General features: G+C 42.1%; 1 protein-coding gene across 3 annotated transcripts in view; it reads right to left on the reverse strand.

Moving 5' to 3' along the window:
• Nucleotides 1-3985: 3985 nt before the first annotated feature.
• The window catches only part of LOC103387633 (signal-induced proliferation-associated 1-like protein 2), a 49739-nt gene continuing 27707 nt past the window's right edge, over nt 3986-26017 (reverse strand). The window contains exons 10-20 of one of the 3 annotated variants that reach the window (XM_017037086.2): nt 25054-25203; nt 23859-23956; nt 22835-22923; nt 20835-21208; nt 19290-19541; nt 15732-15870; nt 12191-12410; nt 10352-10483; nt 8011-8128; nt 7418-7493; nt 3986-6904 (exon numbers count right to left, since the gene is read on the reverse strand). In XM_017037086.2, coding sequence (XP_016892575.1) covers nt 6758-6904; nt 7418-7493; nt 8011-8128; nt 10352-10483; nt 12191-12410; nt 15732-15870; nt 19290-19541; nt 20835-21208; nt 22835-22923; nt 23859-23956; nt 25054-25203 — 1795 coding nt within the window. In that variant the 3' untranslated portion in view covers nt 3986-6757. Of the gene's footprint in view, nt 6905-7417; nt 7497-8010; nt 8129-10351; nt 10484-12190; nt 12411-15731; nt 15871-19289; nt 19542-20834; nt 21209-22834; nt 22924-23858; nt 23957-25053; nt 25204-26017 lie in introns of all 3 variants that reach the window. The other 2 variants (XM_025061054.1, XM_017037087.2) reach the window with 2 other exon arrangements.

Here is a 26017-nt window from a genome sequence, read left to right on the forward strand (position 1 = left end):
ACCTACATTAAAACCCCCCCCGACAGGCCAGGGCCCTGTAAGGAATGCCAGGAAAAGACAACGGGCCCCTGTATAGCACACTCTTCAACAGGAATATATTTGTACTGTTCAAAATTAACTGTCTGAAAACAATATATACACTGCAATATAATAATAAATATATGTATTGGAGCCCTCTCAGTCATGATAATAAATCAGTGGTTCATGTGACACGTTCTTCATTTTTCTTAAGCTCACATCCAACCCTCTTCTAACTCACTATAGTTCAGTGTTTGTCCCACATGTGTCTCTGTTGCAGCTTTTGTCCCAACGTTACCTCCTGCCGCTGCTGACCGCTCCTCCGTCCACGACACGGGATCTCGTCCAGATTCCAGTCATGCCAAAGCCGTTGGCACCTCTCCACTCCTCAGTCACTGGTTGGACTGATCCTGGTCTTAACAGCCCAGAGCACAGAAGCTAGTTTCCATCTGAAACACACACACACACACACAAGTTTTACTTCTGTGCGAGTGTGTGCTTCAATCTGCTGTCCTGGCACTGATTAACTGTCTCATCTGCTGCTGCTGTGGTTGGCCAGACACAAAACAGCACCCCCTAACACACACACACACACACAAGTTTTATTTCTGTGACAGTTTGTGTTTCAATCCTCTGTCCTCACAGTGATTAACTGTCTCATCTGCTGCTGCTGTGGTTGGCCAGACACAAAACAGCACCCCCTAACACACACACACACACACAAGTTTTACTTCTGTGCCAGTTTGTGCTTCAATCTGCTGTCCTGGCACTGATTAACTGTCTCATCGGCTGCTGCTGTTGTTGGCCAGACATAAAACAGCACCCCATCACACACACACACACACACACAAGTTTTACTTCTGCGCCAGTTTGTGCTTCAATCTGCTGTCCTGGCACTGATTAACTGTCTCATCTGCTGCTGCTGTTGTTGGCCAGACACAAAACAGCACCCCCTAACACACACACACACACACAAGTTTTACTTCTGCGCCAGTTTGTGCTTCAATCTGCTGTCCTGGCACTGATTAACTGTCTCATCTGCTGCTGCTGTGGTTGGCCAGACACAAAACAGCAACGCATCACACACACACACACACACAAGTTTTACTTCTGCGCCAGTTTGTGCTTCAATCTGCTGTCCTGGCACTGATTAACTGTCTCATCTGCTGCTGCTGTTGTTGGCCAGACACAAAACAGCACCCCCTAACACACACACACACACACAAGTTTTATTTCTGTGACAGTTTGTGTTTCAATCCTCTGTCCTCACAGTGATTAACTGTCTCATCTGCTGCTGCTGTGGTTGGCCAGACACAAAACACCACCGCACCACACACACACACACACACAAGTTTTACTTCTGCGCCAGTTTGTGCTTCAATCTGCTGTCCTGGCACTGATTAACTGTCTCATCTGCTGCTGCTGTTGTTGGCCAGACACAAAACACCACCGCACCACACACACACACACACACACAAGTTTTACTTCTGTGCCAGTTTGTGCTTCAATCTGCTGTCCTGGCACTGATTAACTGTCTCATCTGCTGCTGCTGTTGTTGGCCAGACACAAAACAGCACCGCATCACACACACACACACACACACACACACACACACACACAAGAGTGTAGAGGTGATGTAGAGTACTGAAGGAAGGAGGTTGCAGCGAGAACAGAGGTCGAAGCAAAAAATCTGAAGGTCATTTATGGAGTGGCCTGTCGAAGGGGACGCTTTTCTCATTTTCTTAAACAACTTCTATTCCTTCACCTTGTGACACACCGTCAGCTCTCATCAGGTTTGACAGGAAACTGGGATTTCAAGGCGCTAGACACACACATCCAAGGTCCAGGCCTGGAGTCAGGTCTGGCACCTGGACATGTGTAAGTCCTGGGTGAATCATTTCTTGAAACACGTCACTATCACGGAGTAAAACTGAAATATGTGAGCTACTGCAAGAATAATTATTATATTGAAATGTTGAGTAATGTTCTATATCATTTATTCATAATGAATAAATGATGTGCTAACTTTAGCTTCTCCGTGGATAACATTTTAAGTAGTTTTGCAATATTTCTGGTTAGCTTTAATTCTGCTTGTTTTTTCTTGCGATGTTTAGTGACATCTTGACAGAACGTTTTGTATTTATTTATTATTTTCATTTTTGTTATGGGTTTCCAATAACATTTTGGTGTTTAAATTATTACTACATTTTAGCCAGTCAGAATCTATTTGTGCTAAATTTCTTTTTATCCTTTTGGTGTGGCAAACTCTCGCTGAAACTGGGTGGGCAGAATATAACACCATTACAAATTCAACAAAAGCATTTGTTATGTGCTAAATAAAGCAGCTGAGTGCAGGGCGTTTGTGTGCCACTTAATTATGGTCTCAAGTATCAGAGAAGAAGCGGATCTGCCCTCAGGTATTTTTTTACAAATCTGGCACCAAAAACACAGGCCGCCCTGCTTCAAACAAACTGATACCTGACAGAGAAGGGGAAAAATACATTTAAAAAATGTTTTTTTTTGTATTTCAAGAAGGACACTGTCAGAACAGTTCTACCCACAATTCATTGCACCTGCTCAGCCGGCATCCCCAGGAGGACGTGATAGATTGGAGTGCACTCCAGCAGCTGGGTTTGAGGTTTAAGCAGAAAGTAGCAAATTTAATTGTTGTTCCTCCCCACGCCCAGAAAGACTTATGATTAATTATTCAACAAGTTCTCCAGCGTCCCTGAGGTGAAACAAACATCTGTCATTTATTTAAAGCAGACCAACTCTCAGGGAATCAAGTCACAAACACATTAGGGTTTCATGTTCCCGCTGGAAAATCTTGACACACCTGCTGTTTACAAAACACAGGCAGAAGAAGACTGGAAAATCTTGGTGTCCTCTCGCAGGAACTTGACAAATGCAGTTTTCAAAGTTGTCTCCTTGTTTCCTCGCCTGTGCGTGGACAGCAGGTATCGGTTGACTTATGAGGACACGAACACAGCGTGCTCACACACACAAGCTTAATCTTGTCGATTTGGTTGTTTTCTACACTCACACATCTGCAGTTTTCCAATCTTGATGCATTTTTCATTTCTCCTACATCAGCAGTTTCCAACTCATTTGTAAATGAAGACGTGCAGAGCGCACCAGTGGTCTGTACATTTTCAGCGTGCATTACTTGACCGTTATGTTTCACTCTTTGTAAATGACGACAATAAATGGAAACGGTCTCTTGTTGTTCCTGTGCAGCTCTGTGCATCTATATAAACGTCAAACAAAAACAGCTGAGTCAGCTCAAATAGATGCATTCACGCTGCATTTCACACTGGCCTTCAGAACTGTTTTCACGTAAGAAATGTTTTCTTTCACACGACAACCCTTTGTTAGGTTACTGGAGATAAATATTTGATGAAAACAAATGCCGAAGGACAGATTCTTACTCTTTGTGACTGAGACCCAGTCTTGGAATTTCACCTGTTTGTCATTTTCCAATGTTCAGTGTTTGATTACATGATGCTCTGATTTTTTTTTCTCCATCTTTGTAGTTGACTTTGTATTCTGAGGCGTGTTACAGAAGTCCATTGAAACAACTTGATTTGACATGAGAATAATAAAAGGTTGTCCCACAAAAAGCATAATTTGTGAGTTTTACTCCAGGTATTCAGTCTAAATAAATGTCCCATGTTTCTCCTGATCTCTGACAGAGTAAATACATGAGAAGTATTTGACCAAATACTTGACTTTACTCCCCTTTCTGTTTAAACAGTTTGAAGCTTGCAAAATGTTTTTTTCTATAATTTTTTACGTGGTTTTTATTTACTGGTTTCTATTCAGAGCAGAAATGTTTAAAAGTAACATCTGAACTCATATGTAAACACAGCCGGTCAGTGAATGATTAGCATAGCTGTTAAAACCTATTTGAATGAGACTTCTGTAGAAATTTAAATAGAATAAAAGACTCAGATAAGAAATATAAATATATTTTTTACATCTACATTTATTTAAAAAATCGAAACGAAAACAACACAAAAGCAACCGGCGTCCCACTGGCGATGAGACGGCCGACAGAGAGAGAAGATTTAAAAGCATACAAACCAGCAAATTGTATTCTAGCAGCATCCAAATGTTGGAATCTTCAAAAATCATCAGTTATATATTTAAATATATATATTCTTTTGCCCTGGCAAGCTACACACTTTACAACATACAGAGCTTTTTATCTCTCCTTAGTGCAGAAAAGAACCTCCGGAACAAATAACTTTAATAAAATAAACAACTTTAGGTTAAATAAGCTTAAATAATGGTGTTAAATACAAGACACTTCTGTGGCAGATATGTACAGAAATAAACACATTTGGCATCGACGTGGGGTTCACTGGCGTCTGCTCTAATGCTATACAAACCACTGCATAAGAACACAATTCGCTGTGAAACGACCCCCCCCCCAACAGACACACATCCACACACATCTGCGCAGACAGACGGGCACACACACACACACACACCTTCCACACACACACGTCTACATCAGTGAGCCACAGACAAGGCTTGTGTTTATAAAAACAACCAAAAGCAAAGTTCAACAATCCATATACAACTGAGAGTTTTAGGCACAGTCTCTTCCTGTTTTATAAATACATGTCAAATACAACTTCCTCTCCGCAGGAACTCGTCACCTTTGTGCTAACTTATTTTTTTCTTTTTAACACAGTTTTGTAACTACCACTTTGTTATTGCTAGGACATTGTGACAGTGAATGAGAAACTACTGACAAAGAACGAGTTTGTAGGGACAACGAAAGCACCTTGAAACATCAAAACCACTGCCATGTGACCCTACAATACGACACAGGGAAAAGAAAGACGTGGAATTAATTCAGAGAGGAAAACAAAATGGCCCCCACAGAACATCAAAAACCTTGAAACTTGAGTGACTGTTGAGGGACTCCGGAGAAAAAAGGAAAAATAAGGGATCTTGAGTTGAGCTACATTCATGGTTCCCTCGATGGTACTCCACCAGACCTACACGTGTGGACTCCTCGTGGTGCGGGGAGACAGTAAGTATCACTTCATCATGTCCAGTACATTCCTCACCCCGGCCTCCCTCCACCTTGTGTCCCCCCCCTCCTTACTTCACTGTGTTTATGAAAGCTGGCCGCAGAAACAGCTGTTTGACGTTGTGTGCGGTTATGGTACAGTACAGCTGAGGATACAGTTCAGTAGACTGACGTGACATATGTAGGTAGATTATATGTTGACTACAGTAAATGAGCTTTACATTCCACTACTGTAAGAAGATCTCAGGGACCCGGGCGGGGCTGCTCAGCTCAGACGTGAGGATATTTCCATAAGAGTTTTTCTTTTTCTTTTTTCTTTTTTTAATGCCAGTGTGGAGAGACTGTTAATAAAGAAGTCAGCTCTAGGCTGTCAAACAGAGCAGCATCTCCAGGCTGACGTTCAGATCAAAGCGTCCAAACTCCACACACAGCTGCACGGCAGTCTCGCAATCTGAGGCGTTTAAAGAAAAGTCCATATTTCCCAGGGGGTCGGAGTTGGTTTGTGTCGAAGATGAAATCCTGCTGTCGACAGTTGATACTGTTGTTGTTTGTTCTCAAAGTTTGCTCTCAGTAGGAAAAGAAGAAAATGACGTCCATCACAGACCAAGTGACTGTACTAGTTCAAAATGCTCAAAATATCATTACCACTGACGGGCAACACGAGACACAACTGTGAGTGTTGAATGAGCAGGGTTCCAACAATCCAAAACTCTGCAACAGTGAGGAACTGTTTGTCATGGAAATTATATTTTGAGCCGAATAAAAGTTAGGATTCAAAGCTGGGGACACACTACACGACCTGGAGTACACACAATGACAGTGTAGTACACAATGACAGCAGGAGCTACGACTGAAACAGAACTAGAACTTATCTGACAAAGGGATCACAGATGACATTATTTGTAAGGCTAAACAGAGATAGTAGTTAGGGCGGTAAAAATCTTGTAGTGTGTCCTCAGCTTAAAACTCCTTAAAGCTCCGACATCAAGGGTCTGCAACCTTTAACATAAAAAAAACTAGAATTGATCAAGATCTGAACAGGCAGTTCAGCTTTTATAATGTTGACAGGGCATTGTACGGTGTTTAAAATACTTTAGTCAGGTTTAATAATTATACTGAATTACATAAATGAAACAGTTTGTTTTTGTTTTTCTCACAGGAAATAACGCAGCATGCCAATTCCCTCGATGTCACACATGTCAACATTGCTCCTTTTTCCTGCATTGCTGTGAACATTTCACAACTGGCTCAGGTAGAAGAGGGCAGTAACAGTATGTTGTTCTAGTAGCATCCAGCTGCAAAAAGTAAAATTTGTTCAAACTTGATTTCAGTTTCAGTCAATGTTTCTTTTTGATGGAAAAGCAGTAAATTTGGTAAAAAAAAATCCTAAATCCTACATGGAACCAAAGCCAAGGGGTTACGGAGCCACAGGTTGCAGACCATTGTTTTATACCTTTGGATGAGCTTGACATTTACAGATTTTCAAATGACTAGGACAGGCAGGTCTATGTTGGACACCACTGTTCACTCTCAGTGATCACAACACAACAGCACCCTGGTTGAGGACAGGCGGCTCGCTCCTCAGTTTGTTGCCTTCAGATCTTTTAGGAGCCATAGTTGCAGTGCGGTGGATGTCCAGTAGAAGCCGAGGCCGTCTTTCATCTCTGGCTGTTGTTCTGCAGCTCCTCTGTTTTTTTAAGGTTTCTTATCGATGCTGTGAAAGAACCACTCTGTGAACTTCCTGAGCTGAGCTGCTGCCGTCTGGCTCTCCTCCTGCAGCCGCATGTTGTCCTGCCTCAGGTGTTGCACCTCCTCCTGCAACATGGCCTTGTCCTCTTTCTCCTGAAGACGATAACAAGAACAAAACACACAAACCATCAACACCAGGACATTAAGTAAAAAAAGAAAGAAAAGATGCCGCTATTATAGAAAAACCATCTTTCGTCGGAACTGCCTGAAAACCAATGCATTACCATGACAGGACGGGCTTTTCTCTGTTCTGATAAAAGCACATTTCCTCTCTTATTTTAAACACGTTAGGGGAGGTGGGGAAACTGGGCCGGGACACAATGAGGAGAGGAAGCAGGATATTGAATTAAGTGGATGAGTTCATATTACACAGACCTCGGGGCACCTCTTACTCAGCGTCTTATTCTCTCAGCTGTGTGACACAGTGTGTGCTGACGTAGCTGTGGAGAACATTAGGACGGAGGACGGAGTACAGTGGATGGGAACCAAACACTGGCCCTTGAACGGAGGTTGAGTTCTTATCTACTTCTCCTCAGTGATCCCAGTCACGTGAACATTATCAGCACCAAAATATTCATGACTATACATTTTTGTTTGTGGACGTACCTTTCTGAGGTCCAGCTGCAGCTGCCTGAGGATCACCTCCAGCTGGTTGACTTTGCCAGTTAGTGAGGACGCAGAGCTGCTGTAAGGTAGAGAGTGAGTCACTGTTTAAAGTCAAAGTCTTTTTTTTTTATCTCAAAACAACAGGCTCTATCAGAAAATATGAGATTCTGATGGGAAATTTGCAAAGATCATGACGACACGGTATCAGTTATGATGAAAAACAAGTGGCTCTTCATATAAATCTAAAGATAGAAGAATATAAGTCAAATGAATCTCATTGTTTATACACTAACAATACACAAACAAACACAGATTTACTATGTGTTTGACAGGTTTGATTCAGTAATGACAGGAGCTACAACACCACCTCAGCTCCAGCAGAGAATCACTCTTGGTAGAATTTCATGCACACTGCCTCATCATGTGGATACATTTTTTTGACAAGCTGGCTGTGCCGAGGTGTGGTTGCTGAGCCCTGATTGGACACCGACAATTCGGAAGCGGGGCTTGAAGAGTCAATTATTCACTTGATCTTAAAGCATTTGTGCTTGTGTGTCTGTGTGTGTGTGTGTGTGTGTGTCTGTAAAGCCTACTCTGCTTCCAGTGCAGCTCCCTCCGCCTCCGCCACTCGTCTGGTCAGCTCTCTGGAGATCTGCAGAGCCTCGGCCCGCTGCATGTCCGTCATGGTGCAAAAAGAAGCCACGCGCTGATCTGGAGACAGAACAGCGTGTGAGAGAGTCAGAAGCTGCTCCTCACGTCAAAAGCAGGAAACTGCCTTAAAATCCATTTCCTAAAGACAACATGCAACTAGAATAGAACGACACACATGAATGCAAGCGTTCCTGACCGGATGGGCTGATTCATCTTTGTGCTGCATGAATGAATTGACTCTTTTAAAAGCAGTTTTCCCATGCAACGCTCAGACAATAAGAAAGTACGTGGTAAAGCTTGTCAGCTAGGTATAACCCTGGGCCATTCCCCTACTCCCTCGGGCCTCTGAATGTTCTCTGACAGCTGTTTGGCTTGTAATGGTTTGAATCCCAGGGAGCTGGAAGGCACTAGTCATGCTCTTTTTACCATATCAGGCCTTTAAGCTCACTCAAAGCCCCACGGAAAACCCTCAATTGGTGCTTAGAGACTGTTTAGTTTGGAGGCGTAATGCTCTTTTCTTTAGAATCTGTTGGTCTGAGACTAAAGATAGCAGGATCTTCATATTCATGGGGGAGATTAAGGAAACCCTCCCATTAATTTGGCCCCCAAATGAAAGCTAATCCACTTGAAGGCTAAAGAGGATGCACCCCAGAGTTGGTTGCTTAGGTGAGGCCGCACTGGGAGACAAGCTTTGATTTACACATGAATAAACATTTTCATTATATCCAGGGGCTGCATCAGAAAGATTAAAGACTTCAGATGGGCTGTGACTGAAGCTGGCAAACGGCTCGTCTTTTCTGTGACATATTAGTTCCTACGGTTCAGTAGACAAATACATTAAAAATGGGGAAAAAACAAGTTGAAATCCCTTCAGATCATGGCTATGGAAACAGCTTAAACAGTCACTCAGGTACTTTATTACATGTGAGTATTGAATTGTTTTAGCTGACATACTAGCTGTAGTCATTAGGGCAGTGATTAAGGTTTCTTTTTTTACATGCTGTAGGTTTTAATTGTTTTCCAAAGGCAACACACACACACACACACACACACACACACACACAGAGAGAGAGTTACAGTGGGTGTTAAAGGATCAACCAAGCTGCCTGTCTGCATCATGAATATGAAAAGTCTCACAGGACACAGAAGGCCAAGGTGGTGAATGCAAAAAAAGTGCTTCACATGTCTGCCAAGCTCTTTCTCTTCTGGCTGTAAACACAGATGGTTAAATATACATTGTACAAAGGCAGCCCGGAGCCACTTTCTGCTCAGCAACATGGCTCCAGTTTACACAGCTCCTCCTCAGGTCCAGCAAGGTTGACGTGACGAGTGCCTTATTGCTGCCAGTCAAGCTCTGCATCATCCTTTCTAATTCCACTCTTTTTAAATATCATGCTGCAGGCTCTGCAGCTGGGAACGTATCAGAGGCGAAATGGCAGAGTTCATTAATTATGATAAATAAATGGTAACGTGCGATGGTGCCTGCTCACTGCTCTTCAGGGTCAGGCTGAGTTCAAGTGGAAAGACACCAGTGGCATAGTTTTTGTGACTGATGGTGAAATACACAGGCATGAGAGTGGTCCAAAAATAAGGAACGAAAGCTTGACTAGAAAATTAATAAATAAATAATGTGATGATGCTGATCATGGAGTGGTAAGCTTTTAACGATGAAAAGATGTTGAGAGTTTTTTTAACACTTTCGCTCGTGTCAGCCTCACTTGAAGTAGTGAGCACTCTAAAACACTGTCATGTTAAAAAAACAGTCGCTATAAGTGTCATGACAGCAAGAACCTTAATGTCCAAAGCCAAAAATACCCTTGCAATAAGTGTTCAAATTTATTGTATAAAAAAAGACCCCAAAACAAAACAAAAAAGACCTAAAATTACCCTAACACCCGTAGCCCAAGAGCTTAACAGTACAAGACACTGCTTTCTGAGTTCTCCCTGAGTGGTAACATTCTTATATTTGTGTTCAGAGTATTGACTCAGTTTCTGTGCCAAAACAACGATGCCTCTTGTTTTAATGTTACAATGCATGATGGGAATAACAACAGGGCTCAAAGCAAGGGCGTAAAAAGCAGAAGGATTCCCAAAAGTCACCTCCCCGCAGCACTTAAGAGACACTGGAAGAAACAAACACGCAGCGCACACAAACCTACACATGCAAGCCAGAGAGCTCTATCCTACGCACACACAGACATGGAAGTGCTAAGCAACTAGGACAGTTTGGGGAGGAGTGGGAAGGTTGCACAAGGTGCCCGCAGCTTCAGCCAGAACAGTTACCTTCAAAGGCTCGGGCTGCATCAACCAGGTGGGACCAGTCCAGGCCTGAGGCAGTGTCTGGGAGGGGCATGAGGCCCGGGTCGCTGAACTTGGACCTGTCCGCCAACGAGCCGTCAGAAAACCAAAATTCATCTGCAGAGACAGGCAGGCACTCCGATCAGTGTCAGGGCCTGGCCTGGGTTTGAGGACTGATCGGTTTGGATCAAGTAAGAAAGTTTGGGGGATGGAGAAGTTTATAGAGGAAGGGCAAAGGTCTTGAACAAGTCATTCCTGTTATTTATATTCCTGGGAGATTCAAAATCTGGCCCTGGGGCCAATAGTGGTACTTTGAGTTGTTTCATGGCATTGTGACAATTATCCCTCAATTTTTTTTTTAAATGACTCCAATTCAATCTGTTACTTGTAAATATTTTTCTTTAATTTGGTTAACTATCTTGGTGGAGGTCTTTTAACCTTAGCTATGATTTGGCTTTTTAATTTTTAGCATGTATTTTATATTATTTTGGCCAAATATCATTTTGGTTTTATTATTTCTCTTTGTAATTAACAGCACGATAGAAAAGCTGAAAGGTGATGTAGTAGTTGGTGTAGAAGTGACTGCCTAGCATTTAATCACATTACAGATTGGACAACGGCATCTGCTATATAAATGTGTGGTAATGTATTCCAATTGAACGACAATTAATTTTAGCCCTTAGTGTTACAGTTGGTCTTTAGCTTTTTTTAATGACCAAATCTGGCCACACGTTTTATGGCCAATCAGCCGTTAACCTCTGTCCACCCAAAGTCTGGAAGCCCTGAGAACTGCCTTAAGGCTGTCAACAGTTTCACTGAGCAGTTTTCACCTCTTTTATGGAAACAGCATGACAGCTTTGTGCAACCCTTTGCACATAGACCACACAAGGCACTTGTCTGAGAGGCAATAAATGACTTGTCTAACTGAATTTTTTGATGTCTCCATCAGTGGCTCCTTTCCCATCACCCCTCTGCCCTAAAAGACACGGAATGCAATAACCAAGCTCCCAGCTCTTTAGACGAGGGGTTAAAAAAGTAGGAGTTGAGAAGCAGGAAACCGACAGACAGAGCTTAGGGTGACTCTCGTGCTCATATTCCAATTCATCGGGCGTCTCAAAGGTCAAGTAAAGTGCTGTTTACAAAACTGGGCTGTTCCAGTTTAGGCCAGTGTGTTCAAGTGAGTTTTACAACCATCAGAAATCCATCAGTGTGACTGACAGACGAGGCTCAAGAGAGAAACATCTTTCCAAAAGCCATTTTCCAACTGGTGTTGTGGGTGAGGAAAAAATATGGTAATGAGACATGAGGAAAAGAGAAGCGAGGCAGGTGGTGACGGATGATTGAGTGAAACGTTATGAATGACAGATAGTGTGAACCCTCCCTCTCCAAACTCCCACCCCTGAGCCCCCCTTCATGGATAAACAGGCATTTTCACATCAGAGATCTCAAAGACCTGCAACTGCACAGGCAGGACACATCACACTTGTCACTGCCAACCCACATTCAGCCAGGGGAGGGACACCAGTGGACAGGGCAACAGTAGCCAGCAGTGACAGGTGTCTGCTTAATGCAGACGGCACAGCGGGGTCCTTTCTAGGTGCACACTTCTTCACCAAGTTCAAATTAGTTGGCTTTATTGAAGAGCGTTCACCAGCTGTGCTCCTGCTCATCATATTTATGACACAAGTGGCTCTTCACACAAGTATCTATATCCTGGCTCTAGTGCCAGAGGAGAAGGCTGATAATCCAAGAACAACATGCAGGGAAGGAGACGCAGCAGCAGCTCCTCTTCAGAGATTTGTTTTTATTATTGTTTGCACTTACTTCTCAGGTTGGATGCTCCCTGGTTGTGGACCATGCGAGGAGGCAGCGTGCTGTGGTAAGGTGGAGTGGTGCTGAACAGGATATCATTAGGCATGGCATGTTCCAGCATGGAGCTATGTGAGCTGGTATATGAAGAGCCCTTCCTGTTACTGCACACACTCTCGTCTGACAGTGTCCGGTAAAGGGACCGTCTGGGTGACAAACTGCCCATCACTGATACCTAAAATAAAACAAAAAAACAAATAGAATCTGTGAAGAGATGGTCACAACAATGAAAAAGAACTGGATGACCTCCAAACCCCCATTGACCAGGCCCTATTAGCACCTTTCCTGCCTTTCTGCCACACAGCAGGTTCATACAAGTGGCCAGTTGGCAAGATCAGTGTCAGGAATTAATTACAGTCTATGCTCTCCGGAAAATGCAGATGGACTGAGTACAGCTGGGGAGTGGGGAACCAGGAGGACGGGGACTACAGAGATGGTGGCAGAGGTCACTGAGTGGAGAAAGGTGATATTGACTAGCTATATATACAAGTCCAAATCCATGTAAACATAACTCCTGCTCTTAATGAGACAGACTGGGGAATGCAGCCAACCTTTAGTGTAGCTGCCATCATACAAGATGGAGGGGAATCTTGTAAATGTGCTCAGGGACAGGCTGGAGACGTATATGAGGCAGTCAAACAATGGAAGCACTAAGACTGGTAGAGACACTTTCACACACTGGCTACAAAAACTTTTTATACAAGGACCCACTTTTTACGGAGATGACCCAGTTTGCAATATTAAGTAGAATTTTTTTTGTCCAAAAAAAAAAAGCCTTCACATAAATGGGCACAAATTTTACCTGCTTAGACGGCAAACTACAAAAATAAACTACAATAATGAGTGCTACAAAGAACTGAAGAATTAATTAAATTAAAGTTTATATAGGCAGGGAATTATCAAGGGCATAGATATTGGTGATTGTCAAAAAATTGAGGATTTTACAAAATAGGGCTAAATACCATTGAAAAACATGGAAGGTATGATATGGTTAATGTAATCGAGGTAATGAAACAGCTAAAGCATTTGTGTAACACACCTGGAGATCCTAATCCCATGCATGCAAATTAACACTTTACATCAATTGCCCACAGAAGCAGGATGTTAACAGACAGGAAAATGCCAGTAAACTTCTACAAAAATTACAAAAGCATAAACTGGTGCAAATGTTATACCTAATATACTTTTGTGTAACCATGTAATCATTTCTCAAAAAAAGCTAAGAACCTAGCCTAATGTAAATTAATTAAAATAATTAAAAAAAAAACACATAAAAAGTGGCAACACATTCAAAGTAAGCAGCTTTCAGACAGATGTCTCCCAAAAACAGTGGTCAGCCTGCAGAGATACTCAAGTTTCCTGAGTGTGGCTTCAGTTCTGACAGAGGATGTCTCGCTTAAACACACAGAACCACAAACAGCAGGCCCAGCTATCATTGTCCGTTTAGCTTAAATAAATATTGCTGGAGTTACATCAAAAGTAGCCACTAATGATATGCGGGGCAGTTGGCCAGATGGGAAAATATCTGCCTTTGGCTTCCCAGCAGTAACCAACGTAAGTGTGGTATCACCACAGGCCAACACCCAGCCATCTCCAGTTCACTGACGCGTAAACCCACAGTGAGAACATAACTCAACCGTAAGCATGAAAAAAGGATATATACATATAAATATATATATATATATATGTGTGTGTGTGTGTGTGTGTGCGTGTGTGTGTGTGTGTAAACTGCGCAGAAGAGCGTATATAAACTCCATACTCCACAACATAGTTTTCTCTCACTGCCCGTTTTCCCACTCAACTTTACAAGATTAGACCCCGTGGTTCTCATCAAAACAGCTTAGAGCTGGATAGCTCCCCTATGCAAAGCAAAAATAGCTGATTTAGAGCTCCCCTAAAAGCAGCCATGATAAATGAAAGCTTTTGAAATAGGGCTTAATGTTTTTCCAGGAGCATGAATTTATATCTAGTGTTTAAAAAAAGCTCTCTGAACACGTCTTGGCACAGGTTAACACAACCTGCAGTGCACATCAGACACAAAATATGAATCAAACCTAGATTATGAACTGAGTAGTTTTAATGCAACTCAGTTGGCAACAGAGTCTACCTGATGCAATTACTCTGCACACAGCTACAACACTCTTATCAGTACAGGCAGCAGAAACACATTCGCTGAGATTTTTCCTTGTTTCTATGACTCCCCACCACCACCACCACCAACTGCCTACATTGAACAAAGACAACAACCGTCTTTGACGTGCCGGCTCAGGAGGATGTTTTGGACGACCACCCTTTCAAATACCCCTTTCTCTCCCACAGGAGGTTCAAACACCAATTTCTGTGGGAGAAAAAGCAGTGAGTGGCCTTTCCTTAGTGTCAAAAAAACAATAGTCTGCCTGTCTATGGAGAGGTGTCCCTGTGGACAACACAGCTGGCAACACAAATGTCTCTGCACCTGTTTACCCACAACAGAACTGGCTGAGAACTGAAATGCAACTCACAATAACATTCTCCATATACTTTGTTAAATTACTTGAGAAATTAAGCATGTCAGCTTCTATTAAATCAGAGATAAATTGATGACGTCTCCAACACTGTCCTTACTGTAATTTGATTCCTCTGCCTGCCAGCTGATGGTTGAAAATGTGCAGCACAACCAAGGCTGCTCCCAGTAAAGAACAGTCTGGGATCATGGTATCAGATGTGTTAATGGCCACAGTGCCTGGCACTTCGCCCTTATTCATGAATATCTCAGTCCAATTGCTTTTCCACACACTGTGTTATTGCACAGCCACAGAAGGGAGAATGGGATTACATCAAAAATCATACAAGGCTTTGAATCCAACAGGCAGCTCTCTGCACTTTTGAGCTTGTTACTCTGCCTTCCTGCTCTGTGTGAAGCAACAAAGAGCCAAATAAAAGAAGAAAATCACAATTGAAGCCTGAAACACCTGCTTCCATTTTAGACTGAAAACCTCTGATTTTCTTTTAAACACCACATTTCATATACTGTGAGCTGAATGCATGACAGCAAGACAAACTAATCAGTGCACTGAGCTGCATCAAGTCATGGACAAGAGCCAACGATATCCCCAGGGGACAGTGAGCATTAGCAGAAAAATCCAAAAATAGTCCATCTGTATGTCTCCAGGGTCTCCTCCTCGTAGATGATGGATAGAGGTTGGAGAATGTAGGACTACAGAAGGAACTAAAGCTGCAATTAGTCTTGAGTCTTGAGGAGTCAGCATCATCAATGACTCAATAACATGGGTGGGTTATAATTTGCAGATAGAATTTAACGGAATAGTGCAGCTCAGGCACAGTCTGACAACTATAGGATGTAGTTTTGGATGTTGTAGAGTTAAGGATGAGTTCAGTGGCCTGTCAGCAAAGTCTGGTCTCACCTGTTTCTGACCTTGTAGTTGAAACTACTGTTTGTAAAATAATTGTAAAAACAACTTCAAATACTTCAAACCGAGATTTAGAGAGCATTTACCTTCCGACATCTGTCCTCTCTTGGAAGGCTGTCAGACAGCATTAGTTTAAGGTATTCTTCTTTGGAGAGTCTCTGCAGTGATTTTCCTTCACGCTCAGCAACCTGGGGCCGACAGGCGGCCTCCTGTGCATACAGCTGCCTGTGGACAACACAGAGGGCACAGAAGAGCGTAGTGCATCAGTGGAGTCACAACATTCAACCTGGTAACAGAGGCACTGTGCAATGCAGCCTGGACTGAAAGGTGACTTTAGCTATTTAGATACAGCGTCACTTAAGGACAAAGGTGTTCAGGGGAAGTGTGCCAACATTGTGTGCCTTTCACTTCAGCGTGAGTAAAGTGACCCCGAGGTAACAGGGTGGGAGAGGAGGCCAAGGAGAAAAACACATTTCGACAATTTCTTTCTGCCACGCACAGTGGAAGAGAGGAAGGAGAAAAATGCATGGAAGAGGACACATCCAGGAACATGACAGTGCAGTAAGGTTGACCTGGCTGCTCAAGTCGTGTGGCTGTAAAACCTGTGCTTTTAGTGAGCCGGCTGTGAGTGTGACACACTGAGTGCTGTTGACAGGGTGCTAGATGTCCACAGGGACACAGTGGATGGCGAGATGATGGGACAGTCTGGCTGTGATGGTAACCAAGAGACACCGCTGTTGAGAATTTCCCTGCTTTAAGCCTTTGGCACCATGGTAACCAAGCCATAAATACAAAGATAGGTTGGCCAGATGTATTTTGACTGATCCATGAGATCTTTGCTTTAATGACAATTGCTCTGTTCTCCCAGCTGAGTACAATTTACCCAACTCTATTTATTCAAAACTAAAACCCCTTCTGTTCTTGATTTAGCTCTTGTACAATTTGTTCTTACAAGATCAATCTGTCGTTAAGGGAAGATGGAGACATTGTTGAGGACATGACCTTTAAAATGTAATTTATTCCTTCTCCAGGATTTGTGCTGCAGCTAATAATGAGGGGTTTTTTTTTGCATAAAAAACAAACTAATTACTGGATATTAGCTTTCTAAATATGAGTTTATTCTGGTTAATTTATTCCTCTATTATAACAAAGGGGATATTCTGGTTTGTGGATATTAAAAGATATCTTAATTCTGTGGTTTTGAAAATGCATTTATCTGACTTTTGGCTTTGAAGGACTTCACGGACTGATCAAGGAAATGGAAATGTTATATAATGTATATTTTAATAATAAACATATGGAACTGGTTGAAGCTATATAATGCATATACAGTAATGGGTCATTGGTGGTTTTCGAACAATAATGTTTAATGGAGTCATGGAGAGAGGATCCTACCCACATGAGTAGAGAATATTTTTGACCTGTGATTTCAGCTGTGGTTGATGACTAAAGCCTGACAGAGAGGTGGTAATGTTGTGGTACGGTCCAGAATCCAAATAAACAAGGGTACGTAGTATAATGAACTGTATGATCAGTAGCTTATGGAAGACAAAGGTACAATACTGTATAAAGCAGTAGGGACTTATGGGAAATGCAGCAGAAATGTCACAGCCACTGATCCACAGCTGGTTACCTTCCACTCTCAGCATGTGCCAAATGACAGGGTCGGCATATTAGAGAAGAATGGGGTGGTGGTCTGGGATATGGGAGGAGTGTGAAGGGTAGGCAGGGTCAAATTGGGGCCACTGGGGTGACTGAGACTGACTCTGTACCTTGAATGCTCAGATAGCATTTTGAGGAGGAAGGCTAACAAACTCTCTGCTCCTCTGGGACAGGTAAAGAACAAAATGGAGAGAAAGAAACAGAAGCATTTTTTAACACATCGTGTGTAACAACCAGCATTAGAGTTGAGGAAAACTATTTCAAAGGGGGTAAAGAAGCTTCATTATGTTAGAACAATATCTGTGAGAATCATCGGAACATTCATCATGAGGCAGTGTTATGTAAGATGAAATAAAACAGTAGGAATATATAAACAAACAATGGGGAAGATAACTGAATTACAGAGCTTTTTCATAAGTTGGCAGAAGACGACTTCAGCGTGAGCAATCAATCACACAGCACTTAAGTGGCAAATTTCAAGGCCCCAATAAGATTACACTGGAGGAGGAAACAAGGTTCCTTCCGGGGCAAAACGATTTTTCATTCCTACCAAATGCCAGGAGCACCCTAATACTGTACAACAACACTCACACACAAACACAAATCAAAGCATGGTATAATAAAGTGTATACTGTAATCAGAAAACACATTCAGTTGGTCTTCACTAGTAAATTTCACAGCCCTTTCCTGTATTTCTGCAGTAGTCTTTGGCTGCTCTCTTTGGGCTGAATGTGGTTCTGGTGTTGCTCTGCTCCACAGCAGCAGAGATGCTGATCTGTTAGAGCATCAACATGGCAGTCCCTGGGGACGCAGCTTCATGGGAACAATCAATAACCACAAGTGACATGTGCCAAGTGTATTATGTCAGCAGCTTCATTGAGCTTATTTATTTTGTGGCTGTCGCCTTCAATCAAGGTTGCTTTACGCAGACAGTAGAAGGGTGGAGTGGGGGGTGTGGGGGGGTAACCTGCACTGGAGTCGGTGTGATGCATGCAGTTGTGAGTCTGGAGGAAATGACTCAACAGAAGAAGAGAATGTGCTGGTGACCTTGTTGTGTGATTAAAAGTACGTCATCCAGCTTTTCATGATGACGCTAAACTGGAACTGAAACCAAACCAGATCCAGCTCTGTTTTTGTGGGGTTGAAGCCAGCCAAACTAAAAGCTCACCAAAACAAGTTAATGCCTGACCTCTAACCTTAACTCAGCCTCAAGTGACCTACTGTTATCAACCGCCTATCCTGCTTTAGTTTCAGCTGATAAGTTTTCTTAGCCAATGTTTCACTTACTCTGTTGTTAATTGTACTCCGCTGAGAAATCATATCTAATTTTGGGAAAAGGGAAATGACAGTTTCAGACAGAAGAAGACAGAAGAGTCTACTGTCTGCATTTAAGGCTGATTTCACAATGTCAAACTGACTCATCCCTCAAAAGAAGGATTAATAGAATTAAAATCCAAGCTATAAGCCTGCAGCTCACTGAGCACAGACACACCCGGAGCAATGGTTTTTACTATGGGGCTTGGATGGTTGTCATCTCTGTTACTATCATTAAAAAAACGAAGGAAATTGTGCTTCCTCCACACCATTCCATTCCATTCAGCCATATTAGGTTAGCCCGCATTTGCTAGGTCATTTTAACGTTTTAGCAATTTTTTAAAACCTTGTAGTGCTCACATCATGAGGATATCTTTTGTTAAGATTTAAAAACAATAATACAACATGTGACAGCTAAGACAAACAGACAGCAGAGACATGCTAACAACAGCCTCAAAACTTGTCTTGGGAGAATGCTAACAAGAAAACCACTTACCTTTGAGCAAACACAGTTGTACTAAAGTGAAGGGTTAAATCAGAACCAGGATATACAGTACACACAGCTCTCTCCATAGACCTCAAACTTTACCGTTTGCATGTATTTCCCATCCTGTTAGTTTGTAGGTGAATTGTTCAAAACATTTTTGCTCACACACAGTCACACTCACCCACACCCTGAAATGTCAGGAGGGCCCTCAATGCCCTGGGCTTCCTCATGTTCATCATCATCGTCAGAGGGCTTCACGTTCACGGACAGTTCAGGTTCAGGCTTTGTCTGTCCACAGGCCTCTGAGATGGACCCCTGTCGTGAGTCTGACCCTGAACTGCTGTTCTGAGGAATGGTGTACACCTTGGAGGAGTCAGCTGATATGTGGTATCTGGCCCCACGTGCGAGCGGACTGCCAGAGTGATGTGAGCCACTGATCAAACAGTAAAAGAAAAAAAGAAAAAAAAAAGAAAAAAAAAAGAAAAAAAAAGAAAATGTAACTCAAAGGTATGAATGAATGGAAAAAATGATGCAAGAATAAACTGAGAAAGCACAAACAATGAATATAAATGAAAGATGAAAAATGCTAAAGGAAAAATAAGAGCTCCCATGTTGATGAATGTTTTTAATTAAAAATGATTTTCTAACGGGGTTGACTGCGGCACAGTCACATTCCCTCCATTTACCAGCACATTCCACTTAGTGCACTTTCAACCTACATTGGAATATGAATCACTATCATGTGACTGCTCTTCCTGAACATTGACCTTTCCTTTTTTTAGTCAAATATCAACTGACAAAGTGGATTTAAGGGTCAGGGCATTTTAAAGTACTAAAGTATTCAATTCATTTCAATGCTTCTATTAACAGGTGACATTTCCCATCTAGTTACTGTTAATAATCACCAACAACAACTTCAGCAAATATGCTGGCCAAAAAAATAATAATGACACAGTTGAACCAAACAACCTCTTAATGGTTCGCTACTTTTTATATGACTTCCTGGTGAAGGTTTGAACAAGTATCTTGGAATAAACAGCTTTGACTCCTTCCACACAGCTCAATGATCAGAAACAAATTCTAAAAACAAAAGAGCGTGCCGCACAAACACATTGATACCAATTTTTATTCATTTATAGTATACGGGCTGTGAGTGGCATCAGGGCCAATGCTTTCTGACACGGTTTCTTCATGCCTGATGGGCCACAGTCTGGTGACTAGGACTTGATGAACCCCTGTGATGCTGCAGCCTGGCAGCAGTTTTACCCCACCAGCGTCAGTGCAGCTGCATGAGTCACACTGTCAGACTGAAGTGAGGGCGCAAGGGCGAACTGAAAAGGTGAGCTAACAACCAAAAACTACTCTTTTTCTTTGCCATTTTTCTCTATAGAAGTTTAACAGATGTATGTGGTGCAGTTGCATGTAGGCAAATGGTGTTGTCTCTGATTTACAATCAAGTCACAGTTGCCATAGAAATGCTAAATAATCAGATATGCTATAACCTAATCCTTTACATGGTGCAGAGGGGGTTGGTGCCAATCCCAGCCGTCATCAGTTGAGGCCGAGACACACCCTGACATCACAGGGCATGGATGTATACTACCCTATGACGTGTGTTGGTTCAGGTTTGAACCAAAAACTTAAAGAATTACTTGCAAAAACATTTTGACGAAAGGAAGCGACACAACTGGACAAAGAAATAAATACAGCAGTTTTTACTCAGTACCTTGAATGGGATGAAATCTCGCTCAGGTCTCCGATGCTGCCCTCTGTCCCACGACTGGATAAAATGGCAGAAGCGTATCCCTGTGGTAAGTACAGCTTCCCATGATCCTCTTCTGATGCCCTGTCCTCATGCTGCTCTGACACCCAAGGGTTTCCCTGTTCTCCCATCCTGCCCTGCAACAGCACTCTTGCCCCGGGGGCCATGCAGGGATTAGTGTCAATGCCACTGTCTGTAGATGCCCCTTTGATATACGTTAGGCCCAGCATCTCTGGGTCCATCAGGTCTCCAGAACCAAAGTGTTTGTCATCGCTGTTACTGGAGGCATTGCTGGACAAGGTGTTGCTACTTGAATGGCTTGAGTTTTTGTCTCCAGTCTGCAACATAAACAGAGATGTAGAGTGAATTAGAGGACCACACAGCAGCTGAAGATCTGAAGATAATCATTACAGCCTGTTTACCCAAGTGTTACAAAACTGGGAGTGGGAGTTCAGTGGATTAACAACTTATAAAACATTTTTGGCCCACAGCTACACTGAATTGTATCTTTCTTCTGTGACTCGTTCAATTTGACAGTGAATAAAAGATTATACACTTGAGTTTCAGAACTTTTAAAACCAAGACAACAATGATTATCTTGTCTAAACATAATAGAAACAAAACGACCAGACAGTAGCTCTTGTTCGGTAATTCACCAGCCCTGATGCCTAAATTGAAGCTTGGCTCTCTGGCCACTCGACAACAGTACCGTCAAGCTGCCTTTTGTGCTTCCACTCATTTTAGTTTGAAAAGAGCTGCATCTCAATAATGAACACTTCATATCTCCTTTGCACTCACATTTAACCTGAAAAATGTTCTTAAAACATTCTGGAACTAATGAAAAGAAAGAGGACACATTTGATCATCACAGCATGATCAAGAGCAGCGCTGTAATAAAAGTGAGTAATAAAAAAAACCCATTAACACAAGCTGTGTTAAAGATGCTACATTCAACATTAATTTTATGTCGCTTAAGATTCTAAAAGAAAAGCAATGCAAGTGCATTGTTGACCTTCTTTTCATCCAAACAGCCTCACAAAAAACTTGGGGTGGAGTGGCTTAAAAGTGTTGTTTAATTATAGAAACTCTGACCTCAAGTCTTTGACCTGTCATGTTTGTTTTATGTTCATTGTGCTATGCTTAACACGGCTAAATTATGCAGTCGACGTGAATCATGTCACATCAAAAAACAACATCTCTAATTTTGAAAAAAAGAAAAAAACAAACTCAGTACATTATGAGAGCAGTTTGAATTTTTAACCTCTGCCCTTAATTTAATGCAATTCTCGCTGAGAGCACTATAAAAAAAACTACTTAGGTTTATGTGCTGCCAAACAGAGACACGACATGGCCTGAAAACAATGAAGGAGATCGAGGGAGAGACGGAGAACGGGGGAAGATTAGTGATTGAAACAATATATTTATCCTTCTAGGTAAATGTGTCCCAGAAAAGTGTGACACGAGTACAAACGGTGCTCAGACGACACACCTGTTATCCAGCTGATAAGAGGGGATGGATAAGTGTAATGAGCTGTAAGAGGGGAGGATAGGAGGCGGAAGACTCCAACTGAAATGCTGACTGATGTAAATTTCATAAACAATGACAGCTGCACTGATTTAAACAACACTGTGGGGTGAGGCAGATTTGAAAGTCCAGCGCTAAGCAACCCCCCCCCCCTTCAGAAACAACACAAACGTAGAGCCCGGAGAGGCTGCATTAAACTTTCAACGTCATGCCCTTCATAGCGAGGGGTGGGGGTGAAGAGTTTAGTTAGAAGCGGGAGACACCCCCCCCCCCCCCCCCCCTTCAGAAACAACACAAACGTAGAGCCCGGAGAGGCTGCATTAAACTTTCAACGTCATGCCCTTCATAGTGGGCTGACAACAAATTTGGACACACTTCCATTAACATGCCATGTGGGCATCTTCTGTCAAGCTGTGGTGAAAGTAGGTCACATATTTACCCTGGACAGCTTGTTGGGTGAGTCCTTTCCTCCTTCTCTTTGCTTCAGAGGATTGAGGATCTTGGTGGACGGGATGTGCCATTTGGCCTCTGTGCAAATAATAAAAAGTAACCGGGTTAGTAAAAGGAAAGTAACAGGTATGAACAGAACCACACACACACCACATGAAACAAGTGCAAATGATTCCAGATAGTATGCAATAGTGATCCACCTCTGGAACTGAGGTACGCCAGACTCTAGACCAGGGGTCTGCAGCCTGTGGCTTCTTGGTCAAATGTAGCTCTTTAGTAGGGAAAAAAGCTAAAATGGCTGAATCACCAAATCTAACGGTTGTATAAATAGATAGGACCCCAAATCACAACACAAAAACTAAGCTTTAAACAATTTTATATTTGTTCAGCTTGAAATTGCCCTCCTGAATAATGTATAGTTTTTACTTCAGCTCACTGTAGGTGATGAAGTCAGCGAGGTGTAAAAAATTAACTCTTTAGTGTTGGAATTGATCGTTGCCTGCAGGTTGAAATATACACTGTAGTACTTCTGTAGTACAACAGGTTAAACAATGCACCACAACTGCCACGGTTTGAATGATTGGAATATGTGTTTTGTGAATTTTATTTGGTAGTTCAAAGATAATGGCTCCTTTCCTGTTGAAGGTTACAGACCCCTGCCCTAGACTATGTTTCTGTGAGCACCAAGTGGTTCACAAGTACAACAGCAGATGTGGCCCGATATCCTGAAATAAGTGTCAGCTCTTTCTGGCACATACTCGGTGCCACTGGCAGTGTGTGACCTGGATGTCACCAGAAAACACCAACGTTGTTTGGATCGGTTCTGTTTTTAAGAAAACTTTTTGCTGACATAAACCAATGCTGTGGCCAGCTTTTGACCCAGATTTGGCAAACAGGTGTGGATGTACGAACAAAGTCACCTCACTCCATGCCATCTATGTACCAAATAAAAGTGTCATATGTGATAATTATAGATCTAAAATGTAAAAAACCCTATTAGGAATCAGAATTACCTGCAGATCTGGTCCTCTCCAGTGTGGGCTCCCTGTGGATCTCTACATCTGTACTCTGCATATCTCCTGCACGCTCGTGAAGAATAGGCGAGGGACACCTGCAGGAAGACAAAAAGAATATGGTCTCACATTGTTTTGCACATAGAAAGAGGTCTGTAGTCTACTTAAAGGCTTAAACAAAGTCATAAAGCAATTAACCAAAGATTATATGAGCAAATTTCTAAAATGTATATAAAAATTATAGAAGAACTAAAGTCTTAAGAGCTTGTTTTTTTATGTGTTAATGCACAGAGACCATGACTTGTCATCTCTTTCAACAAGTGCTCTTAGAGGAAATTAATGGGCCAGTGTGTGTGTGTGTGTGTGTGTTGTTCTGCATCATTGCAGCTCTGACGGGCCACAGTGATTCCTATGAGTTCAGTGCAAATTTGAGGCCTTTTGACAGGAGATCAGCCGTGTGGAGCTAAGCCTCCTGTCATGGTGCCTAACCACTCACCAACAGACACTGGTCTCTGATGGATTCTTCTCATGTTCAAGATTCAAACCTGTCAGATGTTGCAGCTTGTGCAGTAACAACTGTCAAATACAGTAACGGTCTTGTGTGTTTAACTGGCATCAAAAATAATCATCCTTATTATCACATCATATAATGAGGTTTTAGTTTCATCTCTTAAAAAAAAGATAAAAAGATTTTAAATTCAAATCATAGAAAAATGCATATCATATATTAAATATAACATAATGGCTGTAGGCCTTAATATAGATGTGTACAGGAGACAACAAAAGATTTTAAATTCAAATCATAGAAATCATATATTAAATATAACATAATGACTGTAGGCCTTAATATAGATGTGTACAAAAAGGTTTATATTATAAAACACAAGACTAATTTTTTAGTATTTTCTTCTCTTTTGACATTTTAAATAAACACACCGGATGATTAAACAATGACAGCTTACATCAGCGTTGCACTAGTGAGTCTTCCCGCAGAACTGAGTAACAACTGACACAAAGTGCTTTGACGATTCGCTCATTCTATGCAGGAAAATTGCTGCCAATTTACAAAAGTGCTAAAAGATCTCTAAAACAGTGTGGGTAATGGCTGTGGATGCACTCATCGCTGGAAAACCACATCACCTGGAATGGACTATTTCCAAGGTGTTTTTAAAGTAACGTAGTCATAGTTACATACCCATCATATCCAGGCTGCTGGGACCAGGTGCTGCTGCTGCCACAGGGTCCTGGATCACTGGAGGAGGACTGGTTACTGGGGGAGCTGCGATAGTGAGGGTCTCCCTTGTTACATAAGGCCACCTGAGGATTCTCAATATCCTGCAGGATCCTGCACAAAAGGAAAGACAAACGCTTAAAATACGGTTAAACACTTTTCAACAGCTCAACGATTTTAAGCAATGACCCTTTATTTTTCATATGAGAGAATTGGCTGAGCAGTTCACCTACCCAGGTTACAGACTTTGACTTGCTGCTTGGTCATTGATCTAAAGGTTGTGGTGTACGTAACGTAATAGGTTTGGCATCCTTACATATATGCCAAAATACTGTTTCCTTATAAGGTGTTATCCAGAAATCTGGGCCATGTCCTTATTTTCTTATCATTTTTAGTAACATTTCTTCCATCTTTATAAAAAGCTTTTCTTTGATGATTGACAGTTCACTTAGTTATTTTCAGACCAGTCCTTGCAGCCGCCCTTTACCCCTGCACATTAGGAGATTATATTTTCTTTTCCCTAGCTGCTTTTCACACATTTTTGTATTAAAGGTGTGAACAAGACATTAGCCCATAAGCTACAGTGTGTTGAAATTAACAACAAATATCTAATCCCCATGGATTGCTACTTTGATGTTGAGGAAACAGTCTTGATTTTAAACCCAGCTTTTCCCAAGGTGGAAGTTTTGAAACAATACTTTGGAATAAATCCTTTTCTAACACCCAATGACTGAACGTACAGATAATCATTAAAATGTAAATCCAGTTTTTCTAGCCTCATCACTCTCCTGTCTTTGATCAGTTCTCAGTCTGCGTGTGAATGTACAATGGACTGGAGGTGGACGCTGTGGCCGAAGGAGGTTGAATATTCAAACCGTATTCACTGAGTCTTTTTATGCTGTTAAAATAACCAGGGGCTGTATGTTCG

This window comes from Cynoglossus semilaevis, chromosome 12 (genome assembly GCF_000523025.1).
Source record: "Cynoglossus semilaevis isolate Cse_v1.0 chromosome 12, Cse_v1.0, whole genome shotgun sequence".
NCBI lineage: Eukaryota > Metazoa > Chordata > Actinopteri > Pleuronectiformes > Cynoglossidae > Cynoglossus > Cynoglossus semilaevis.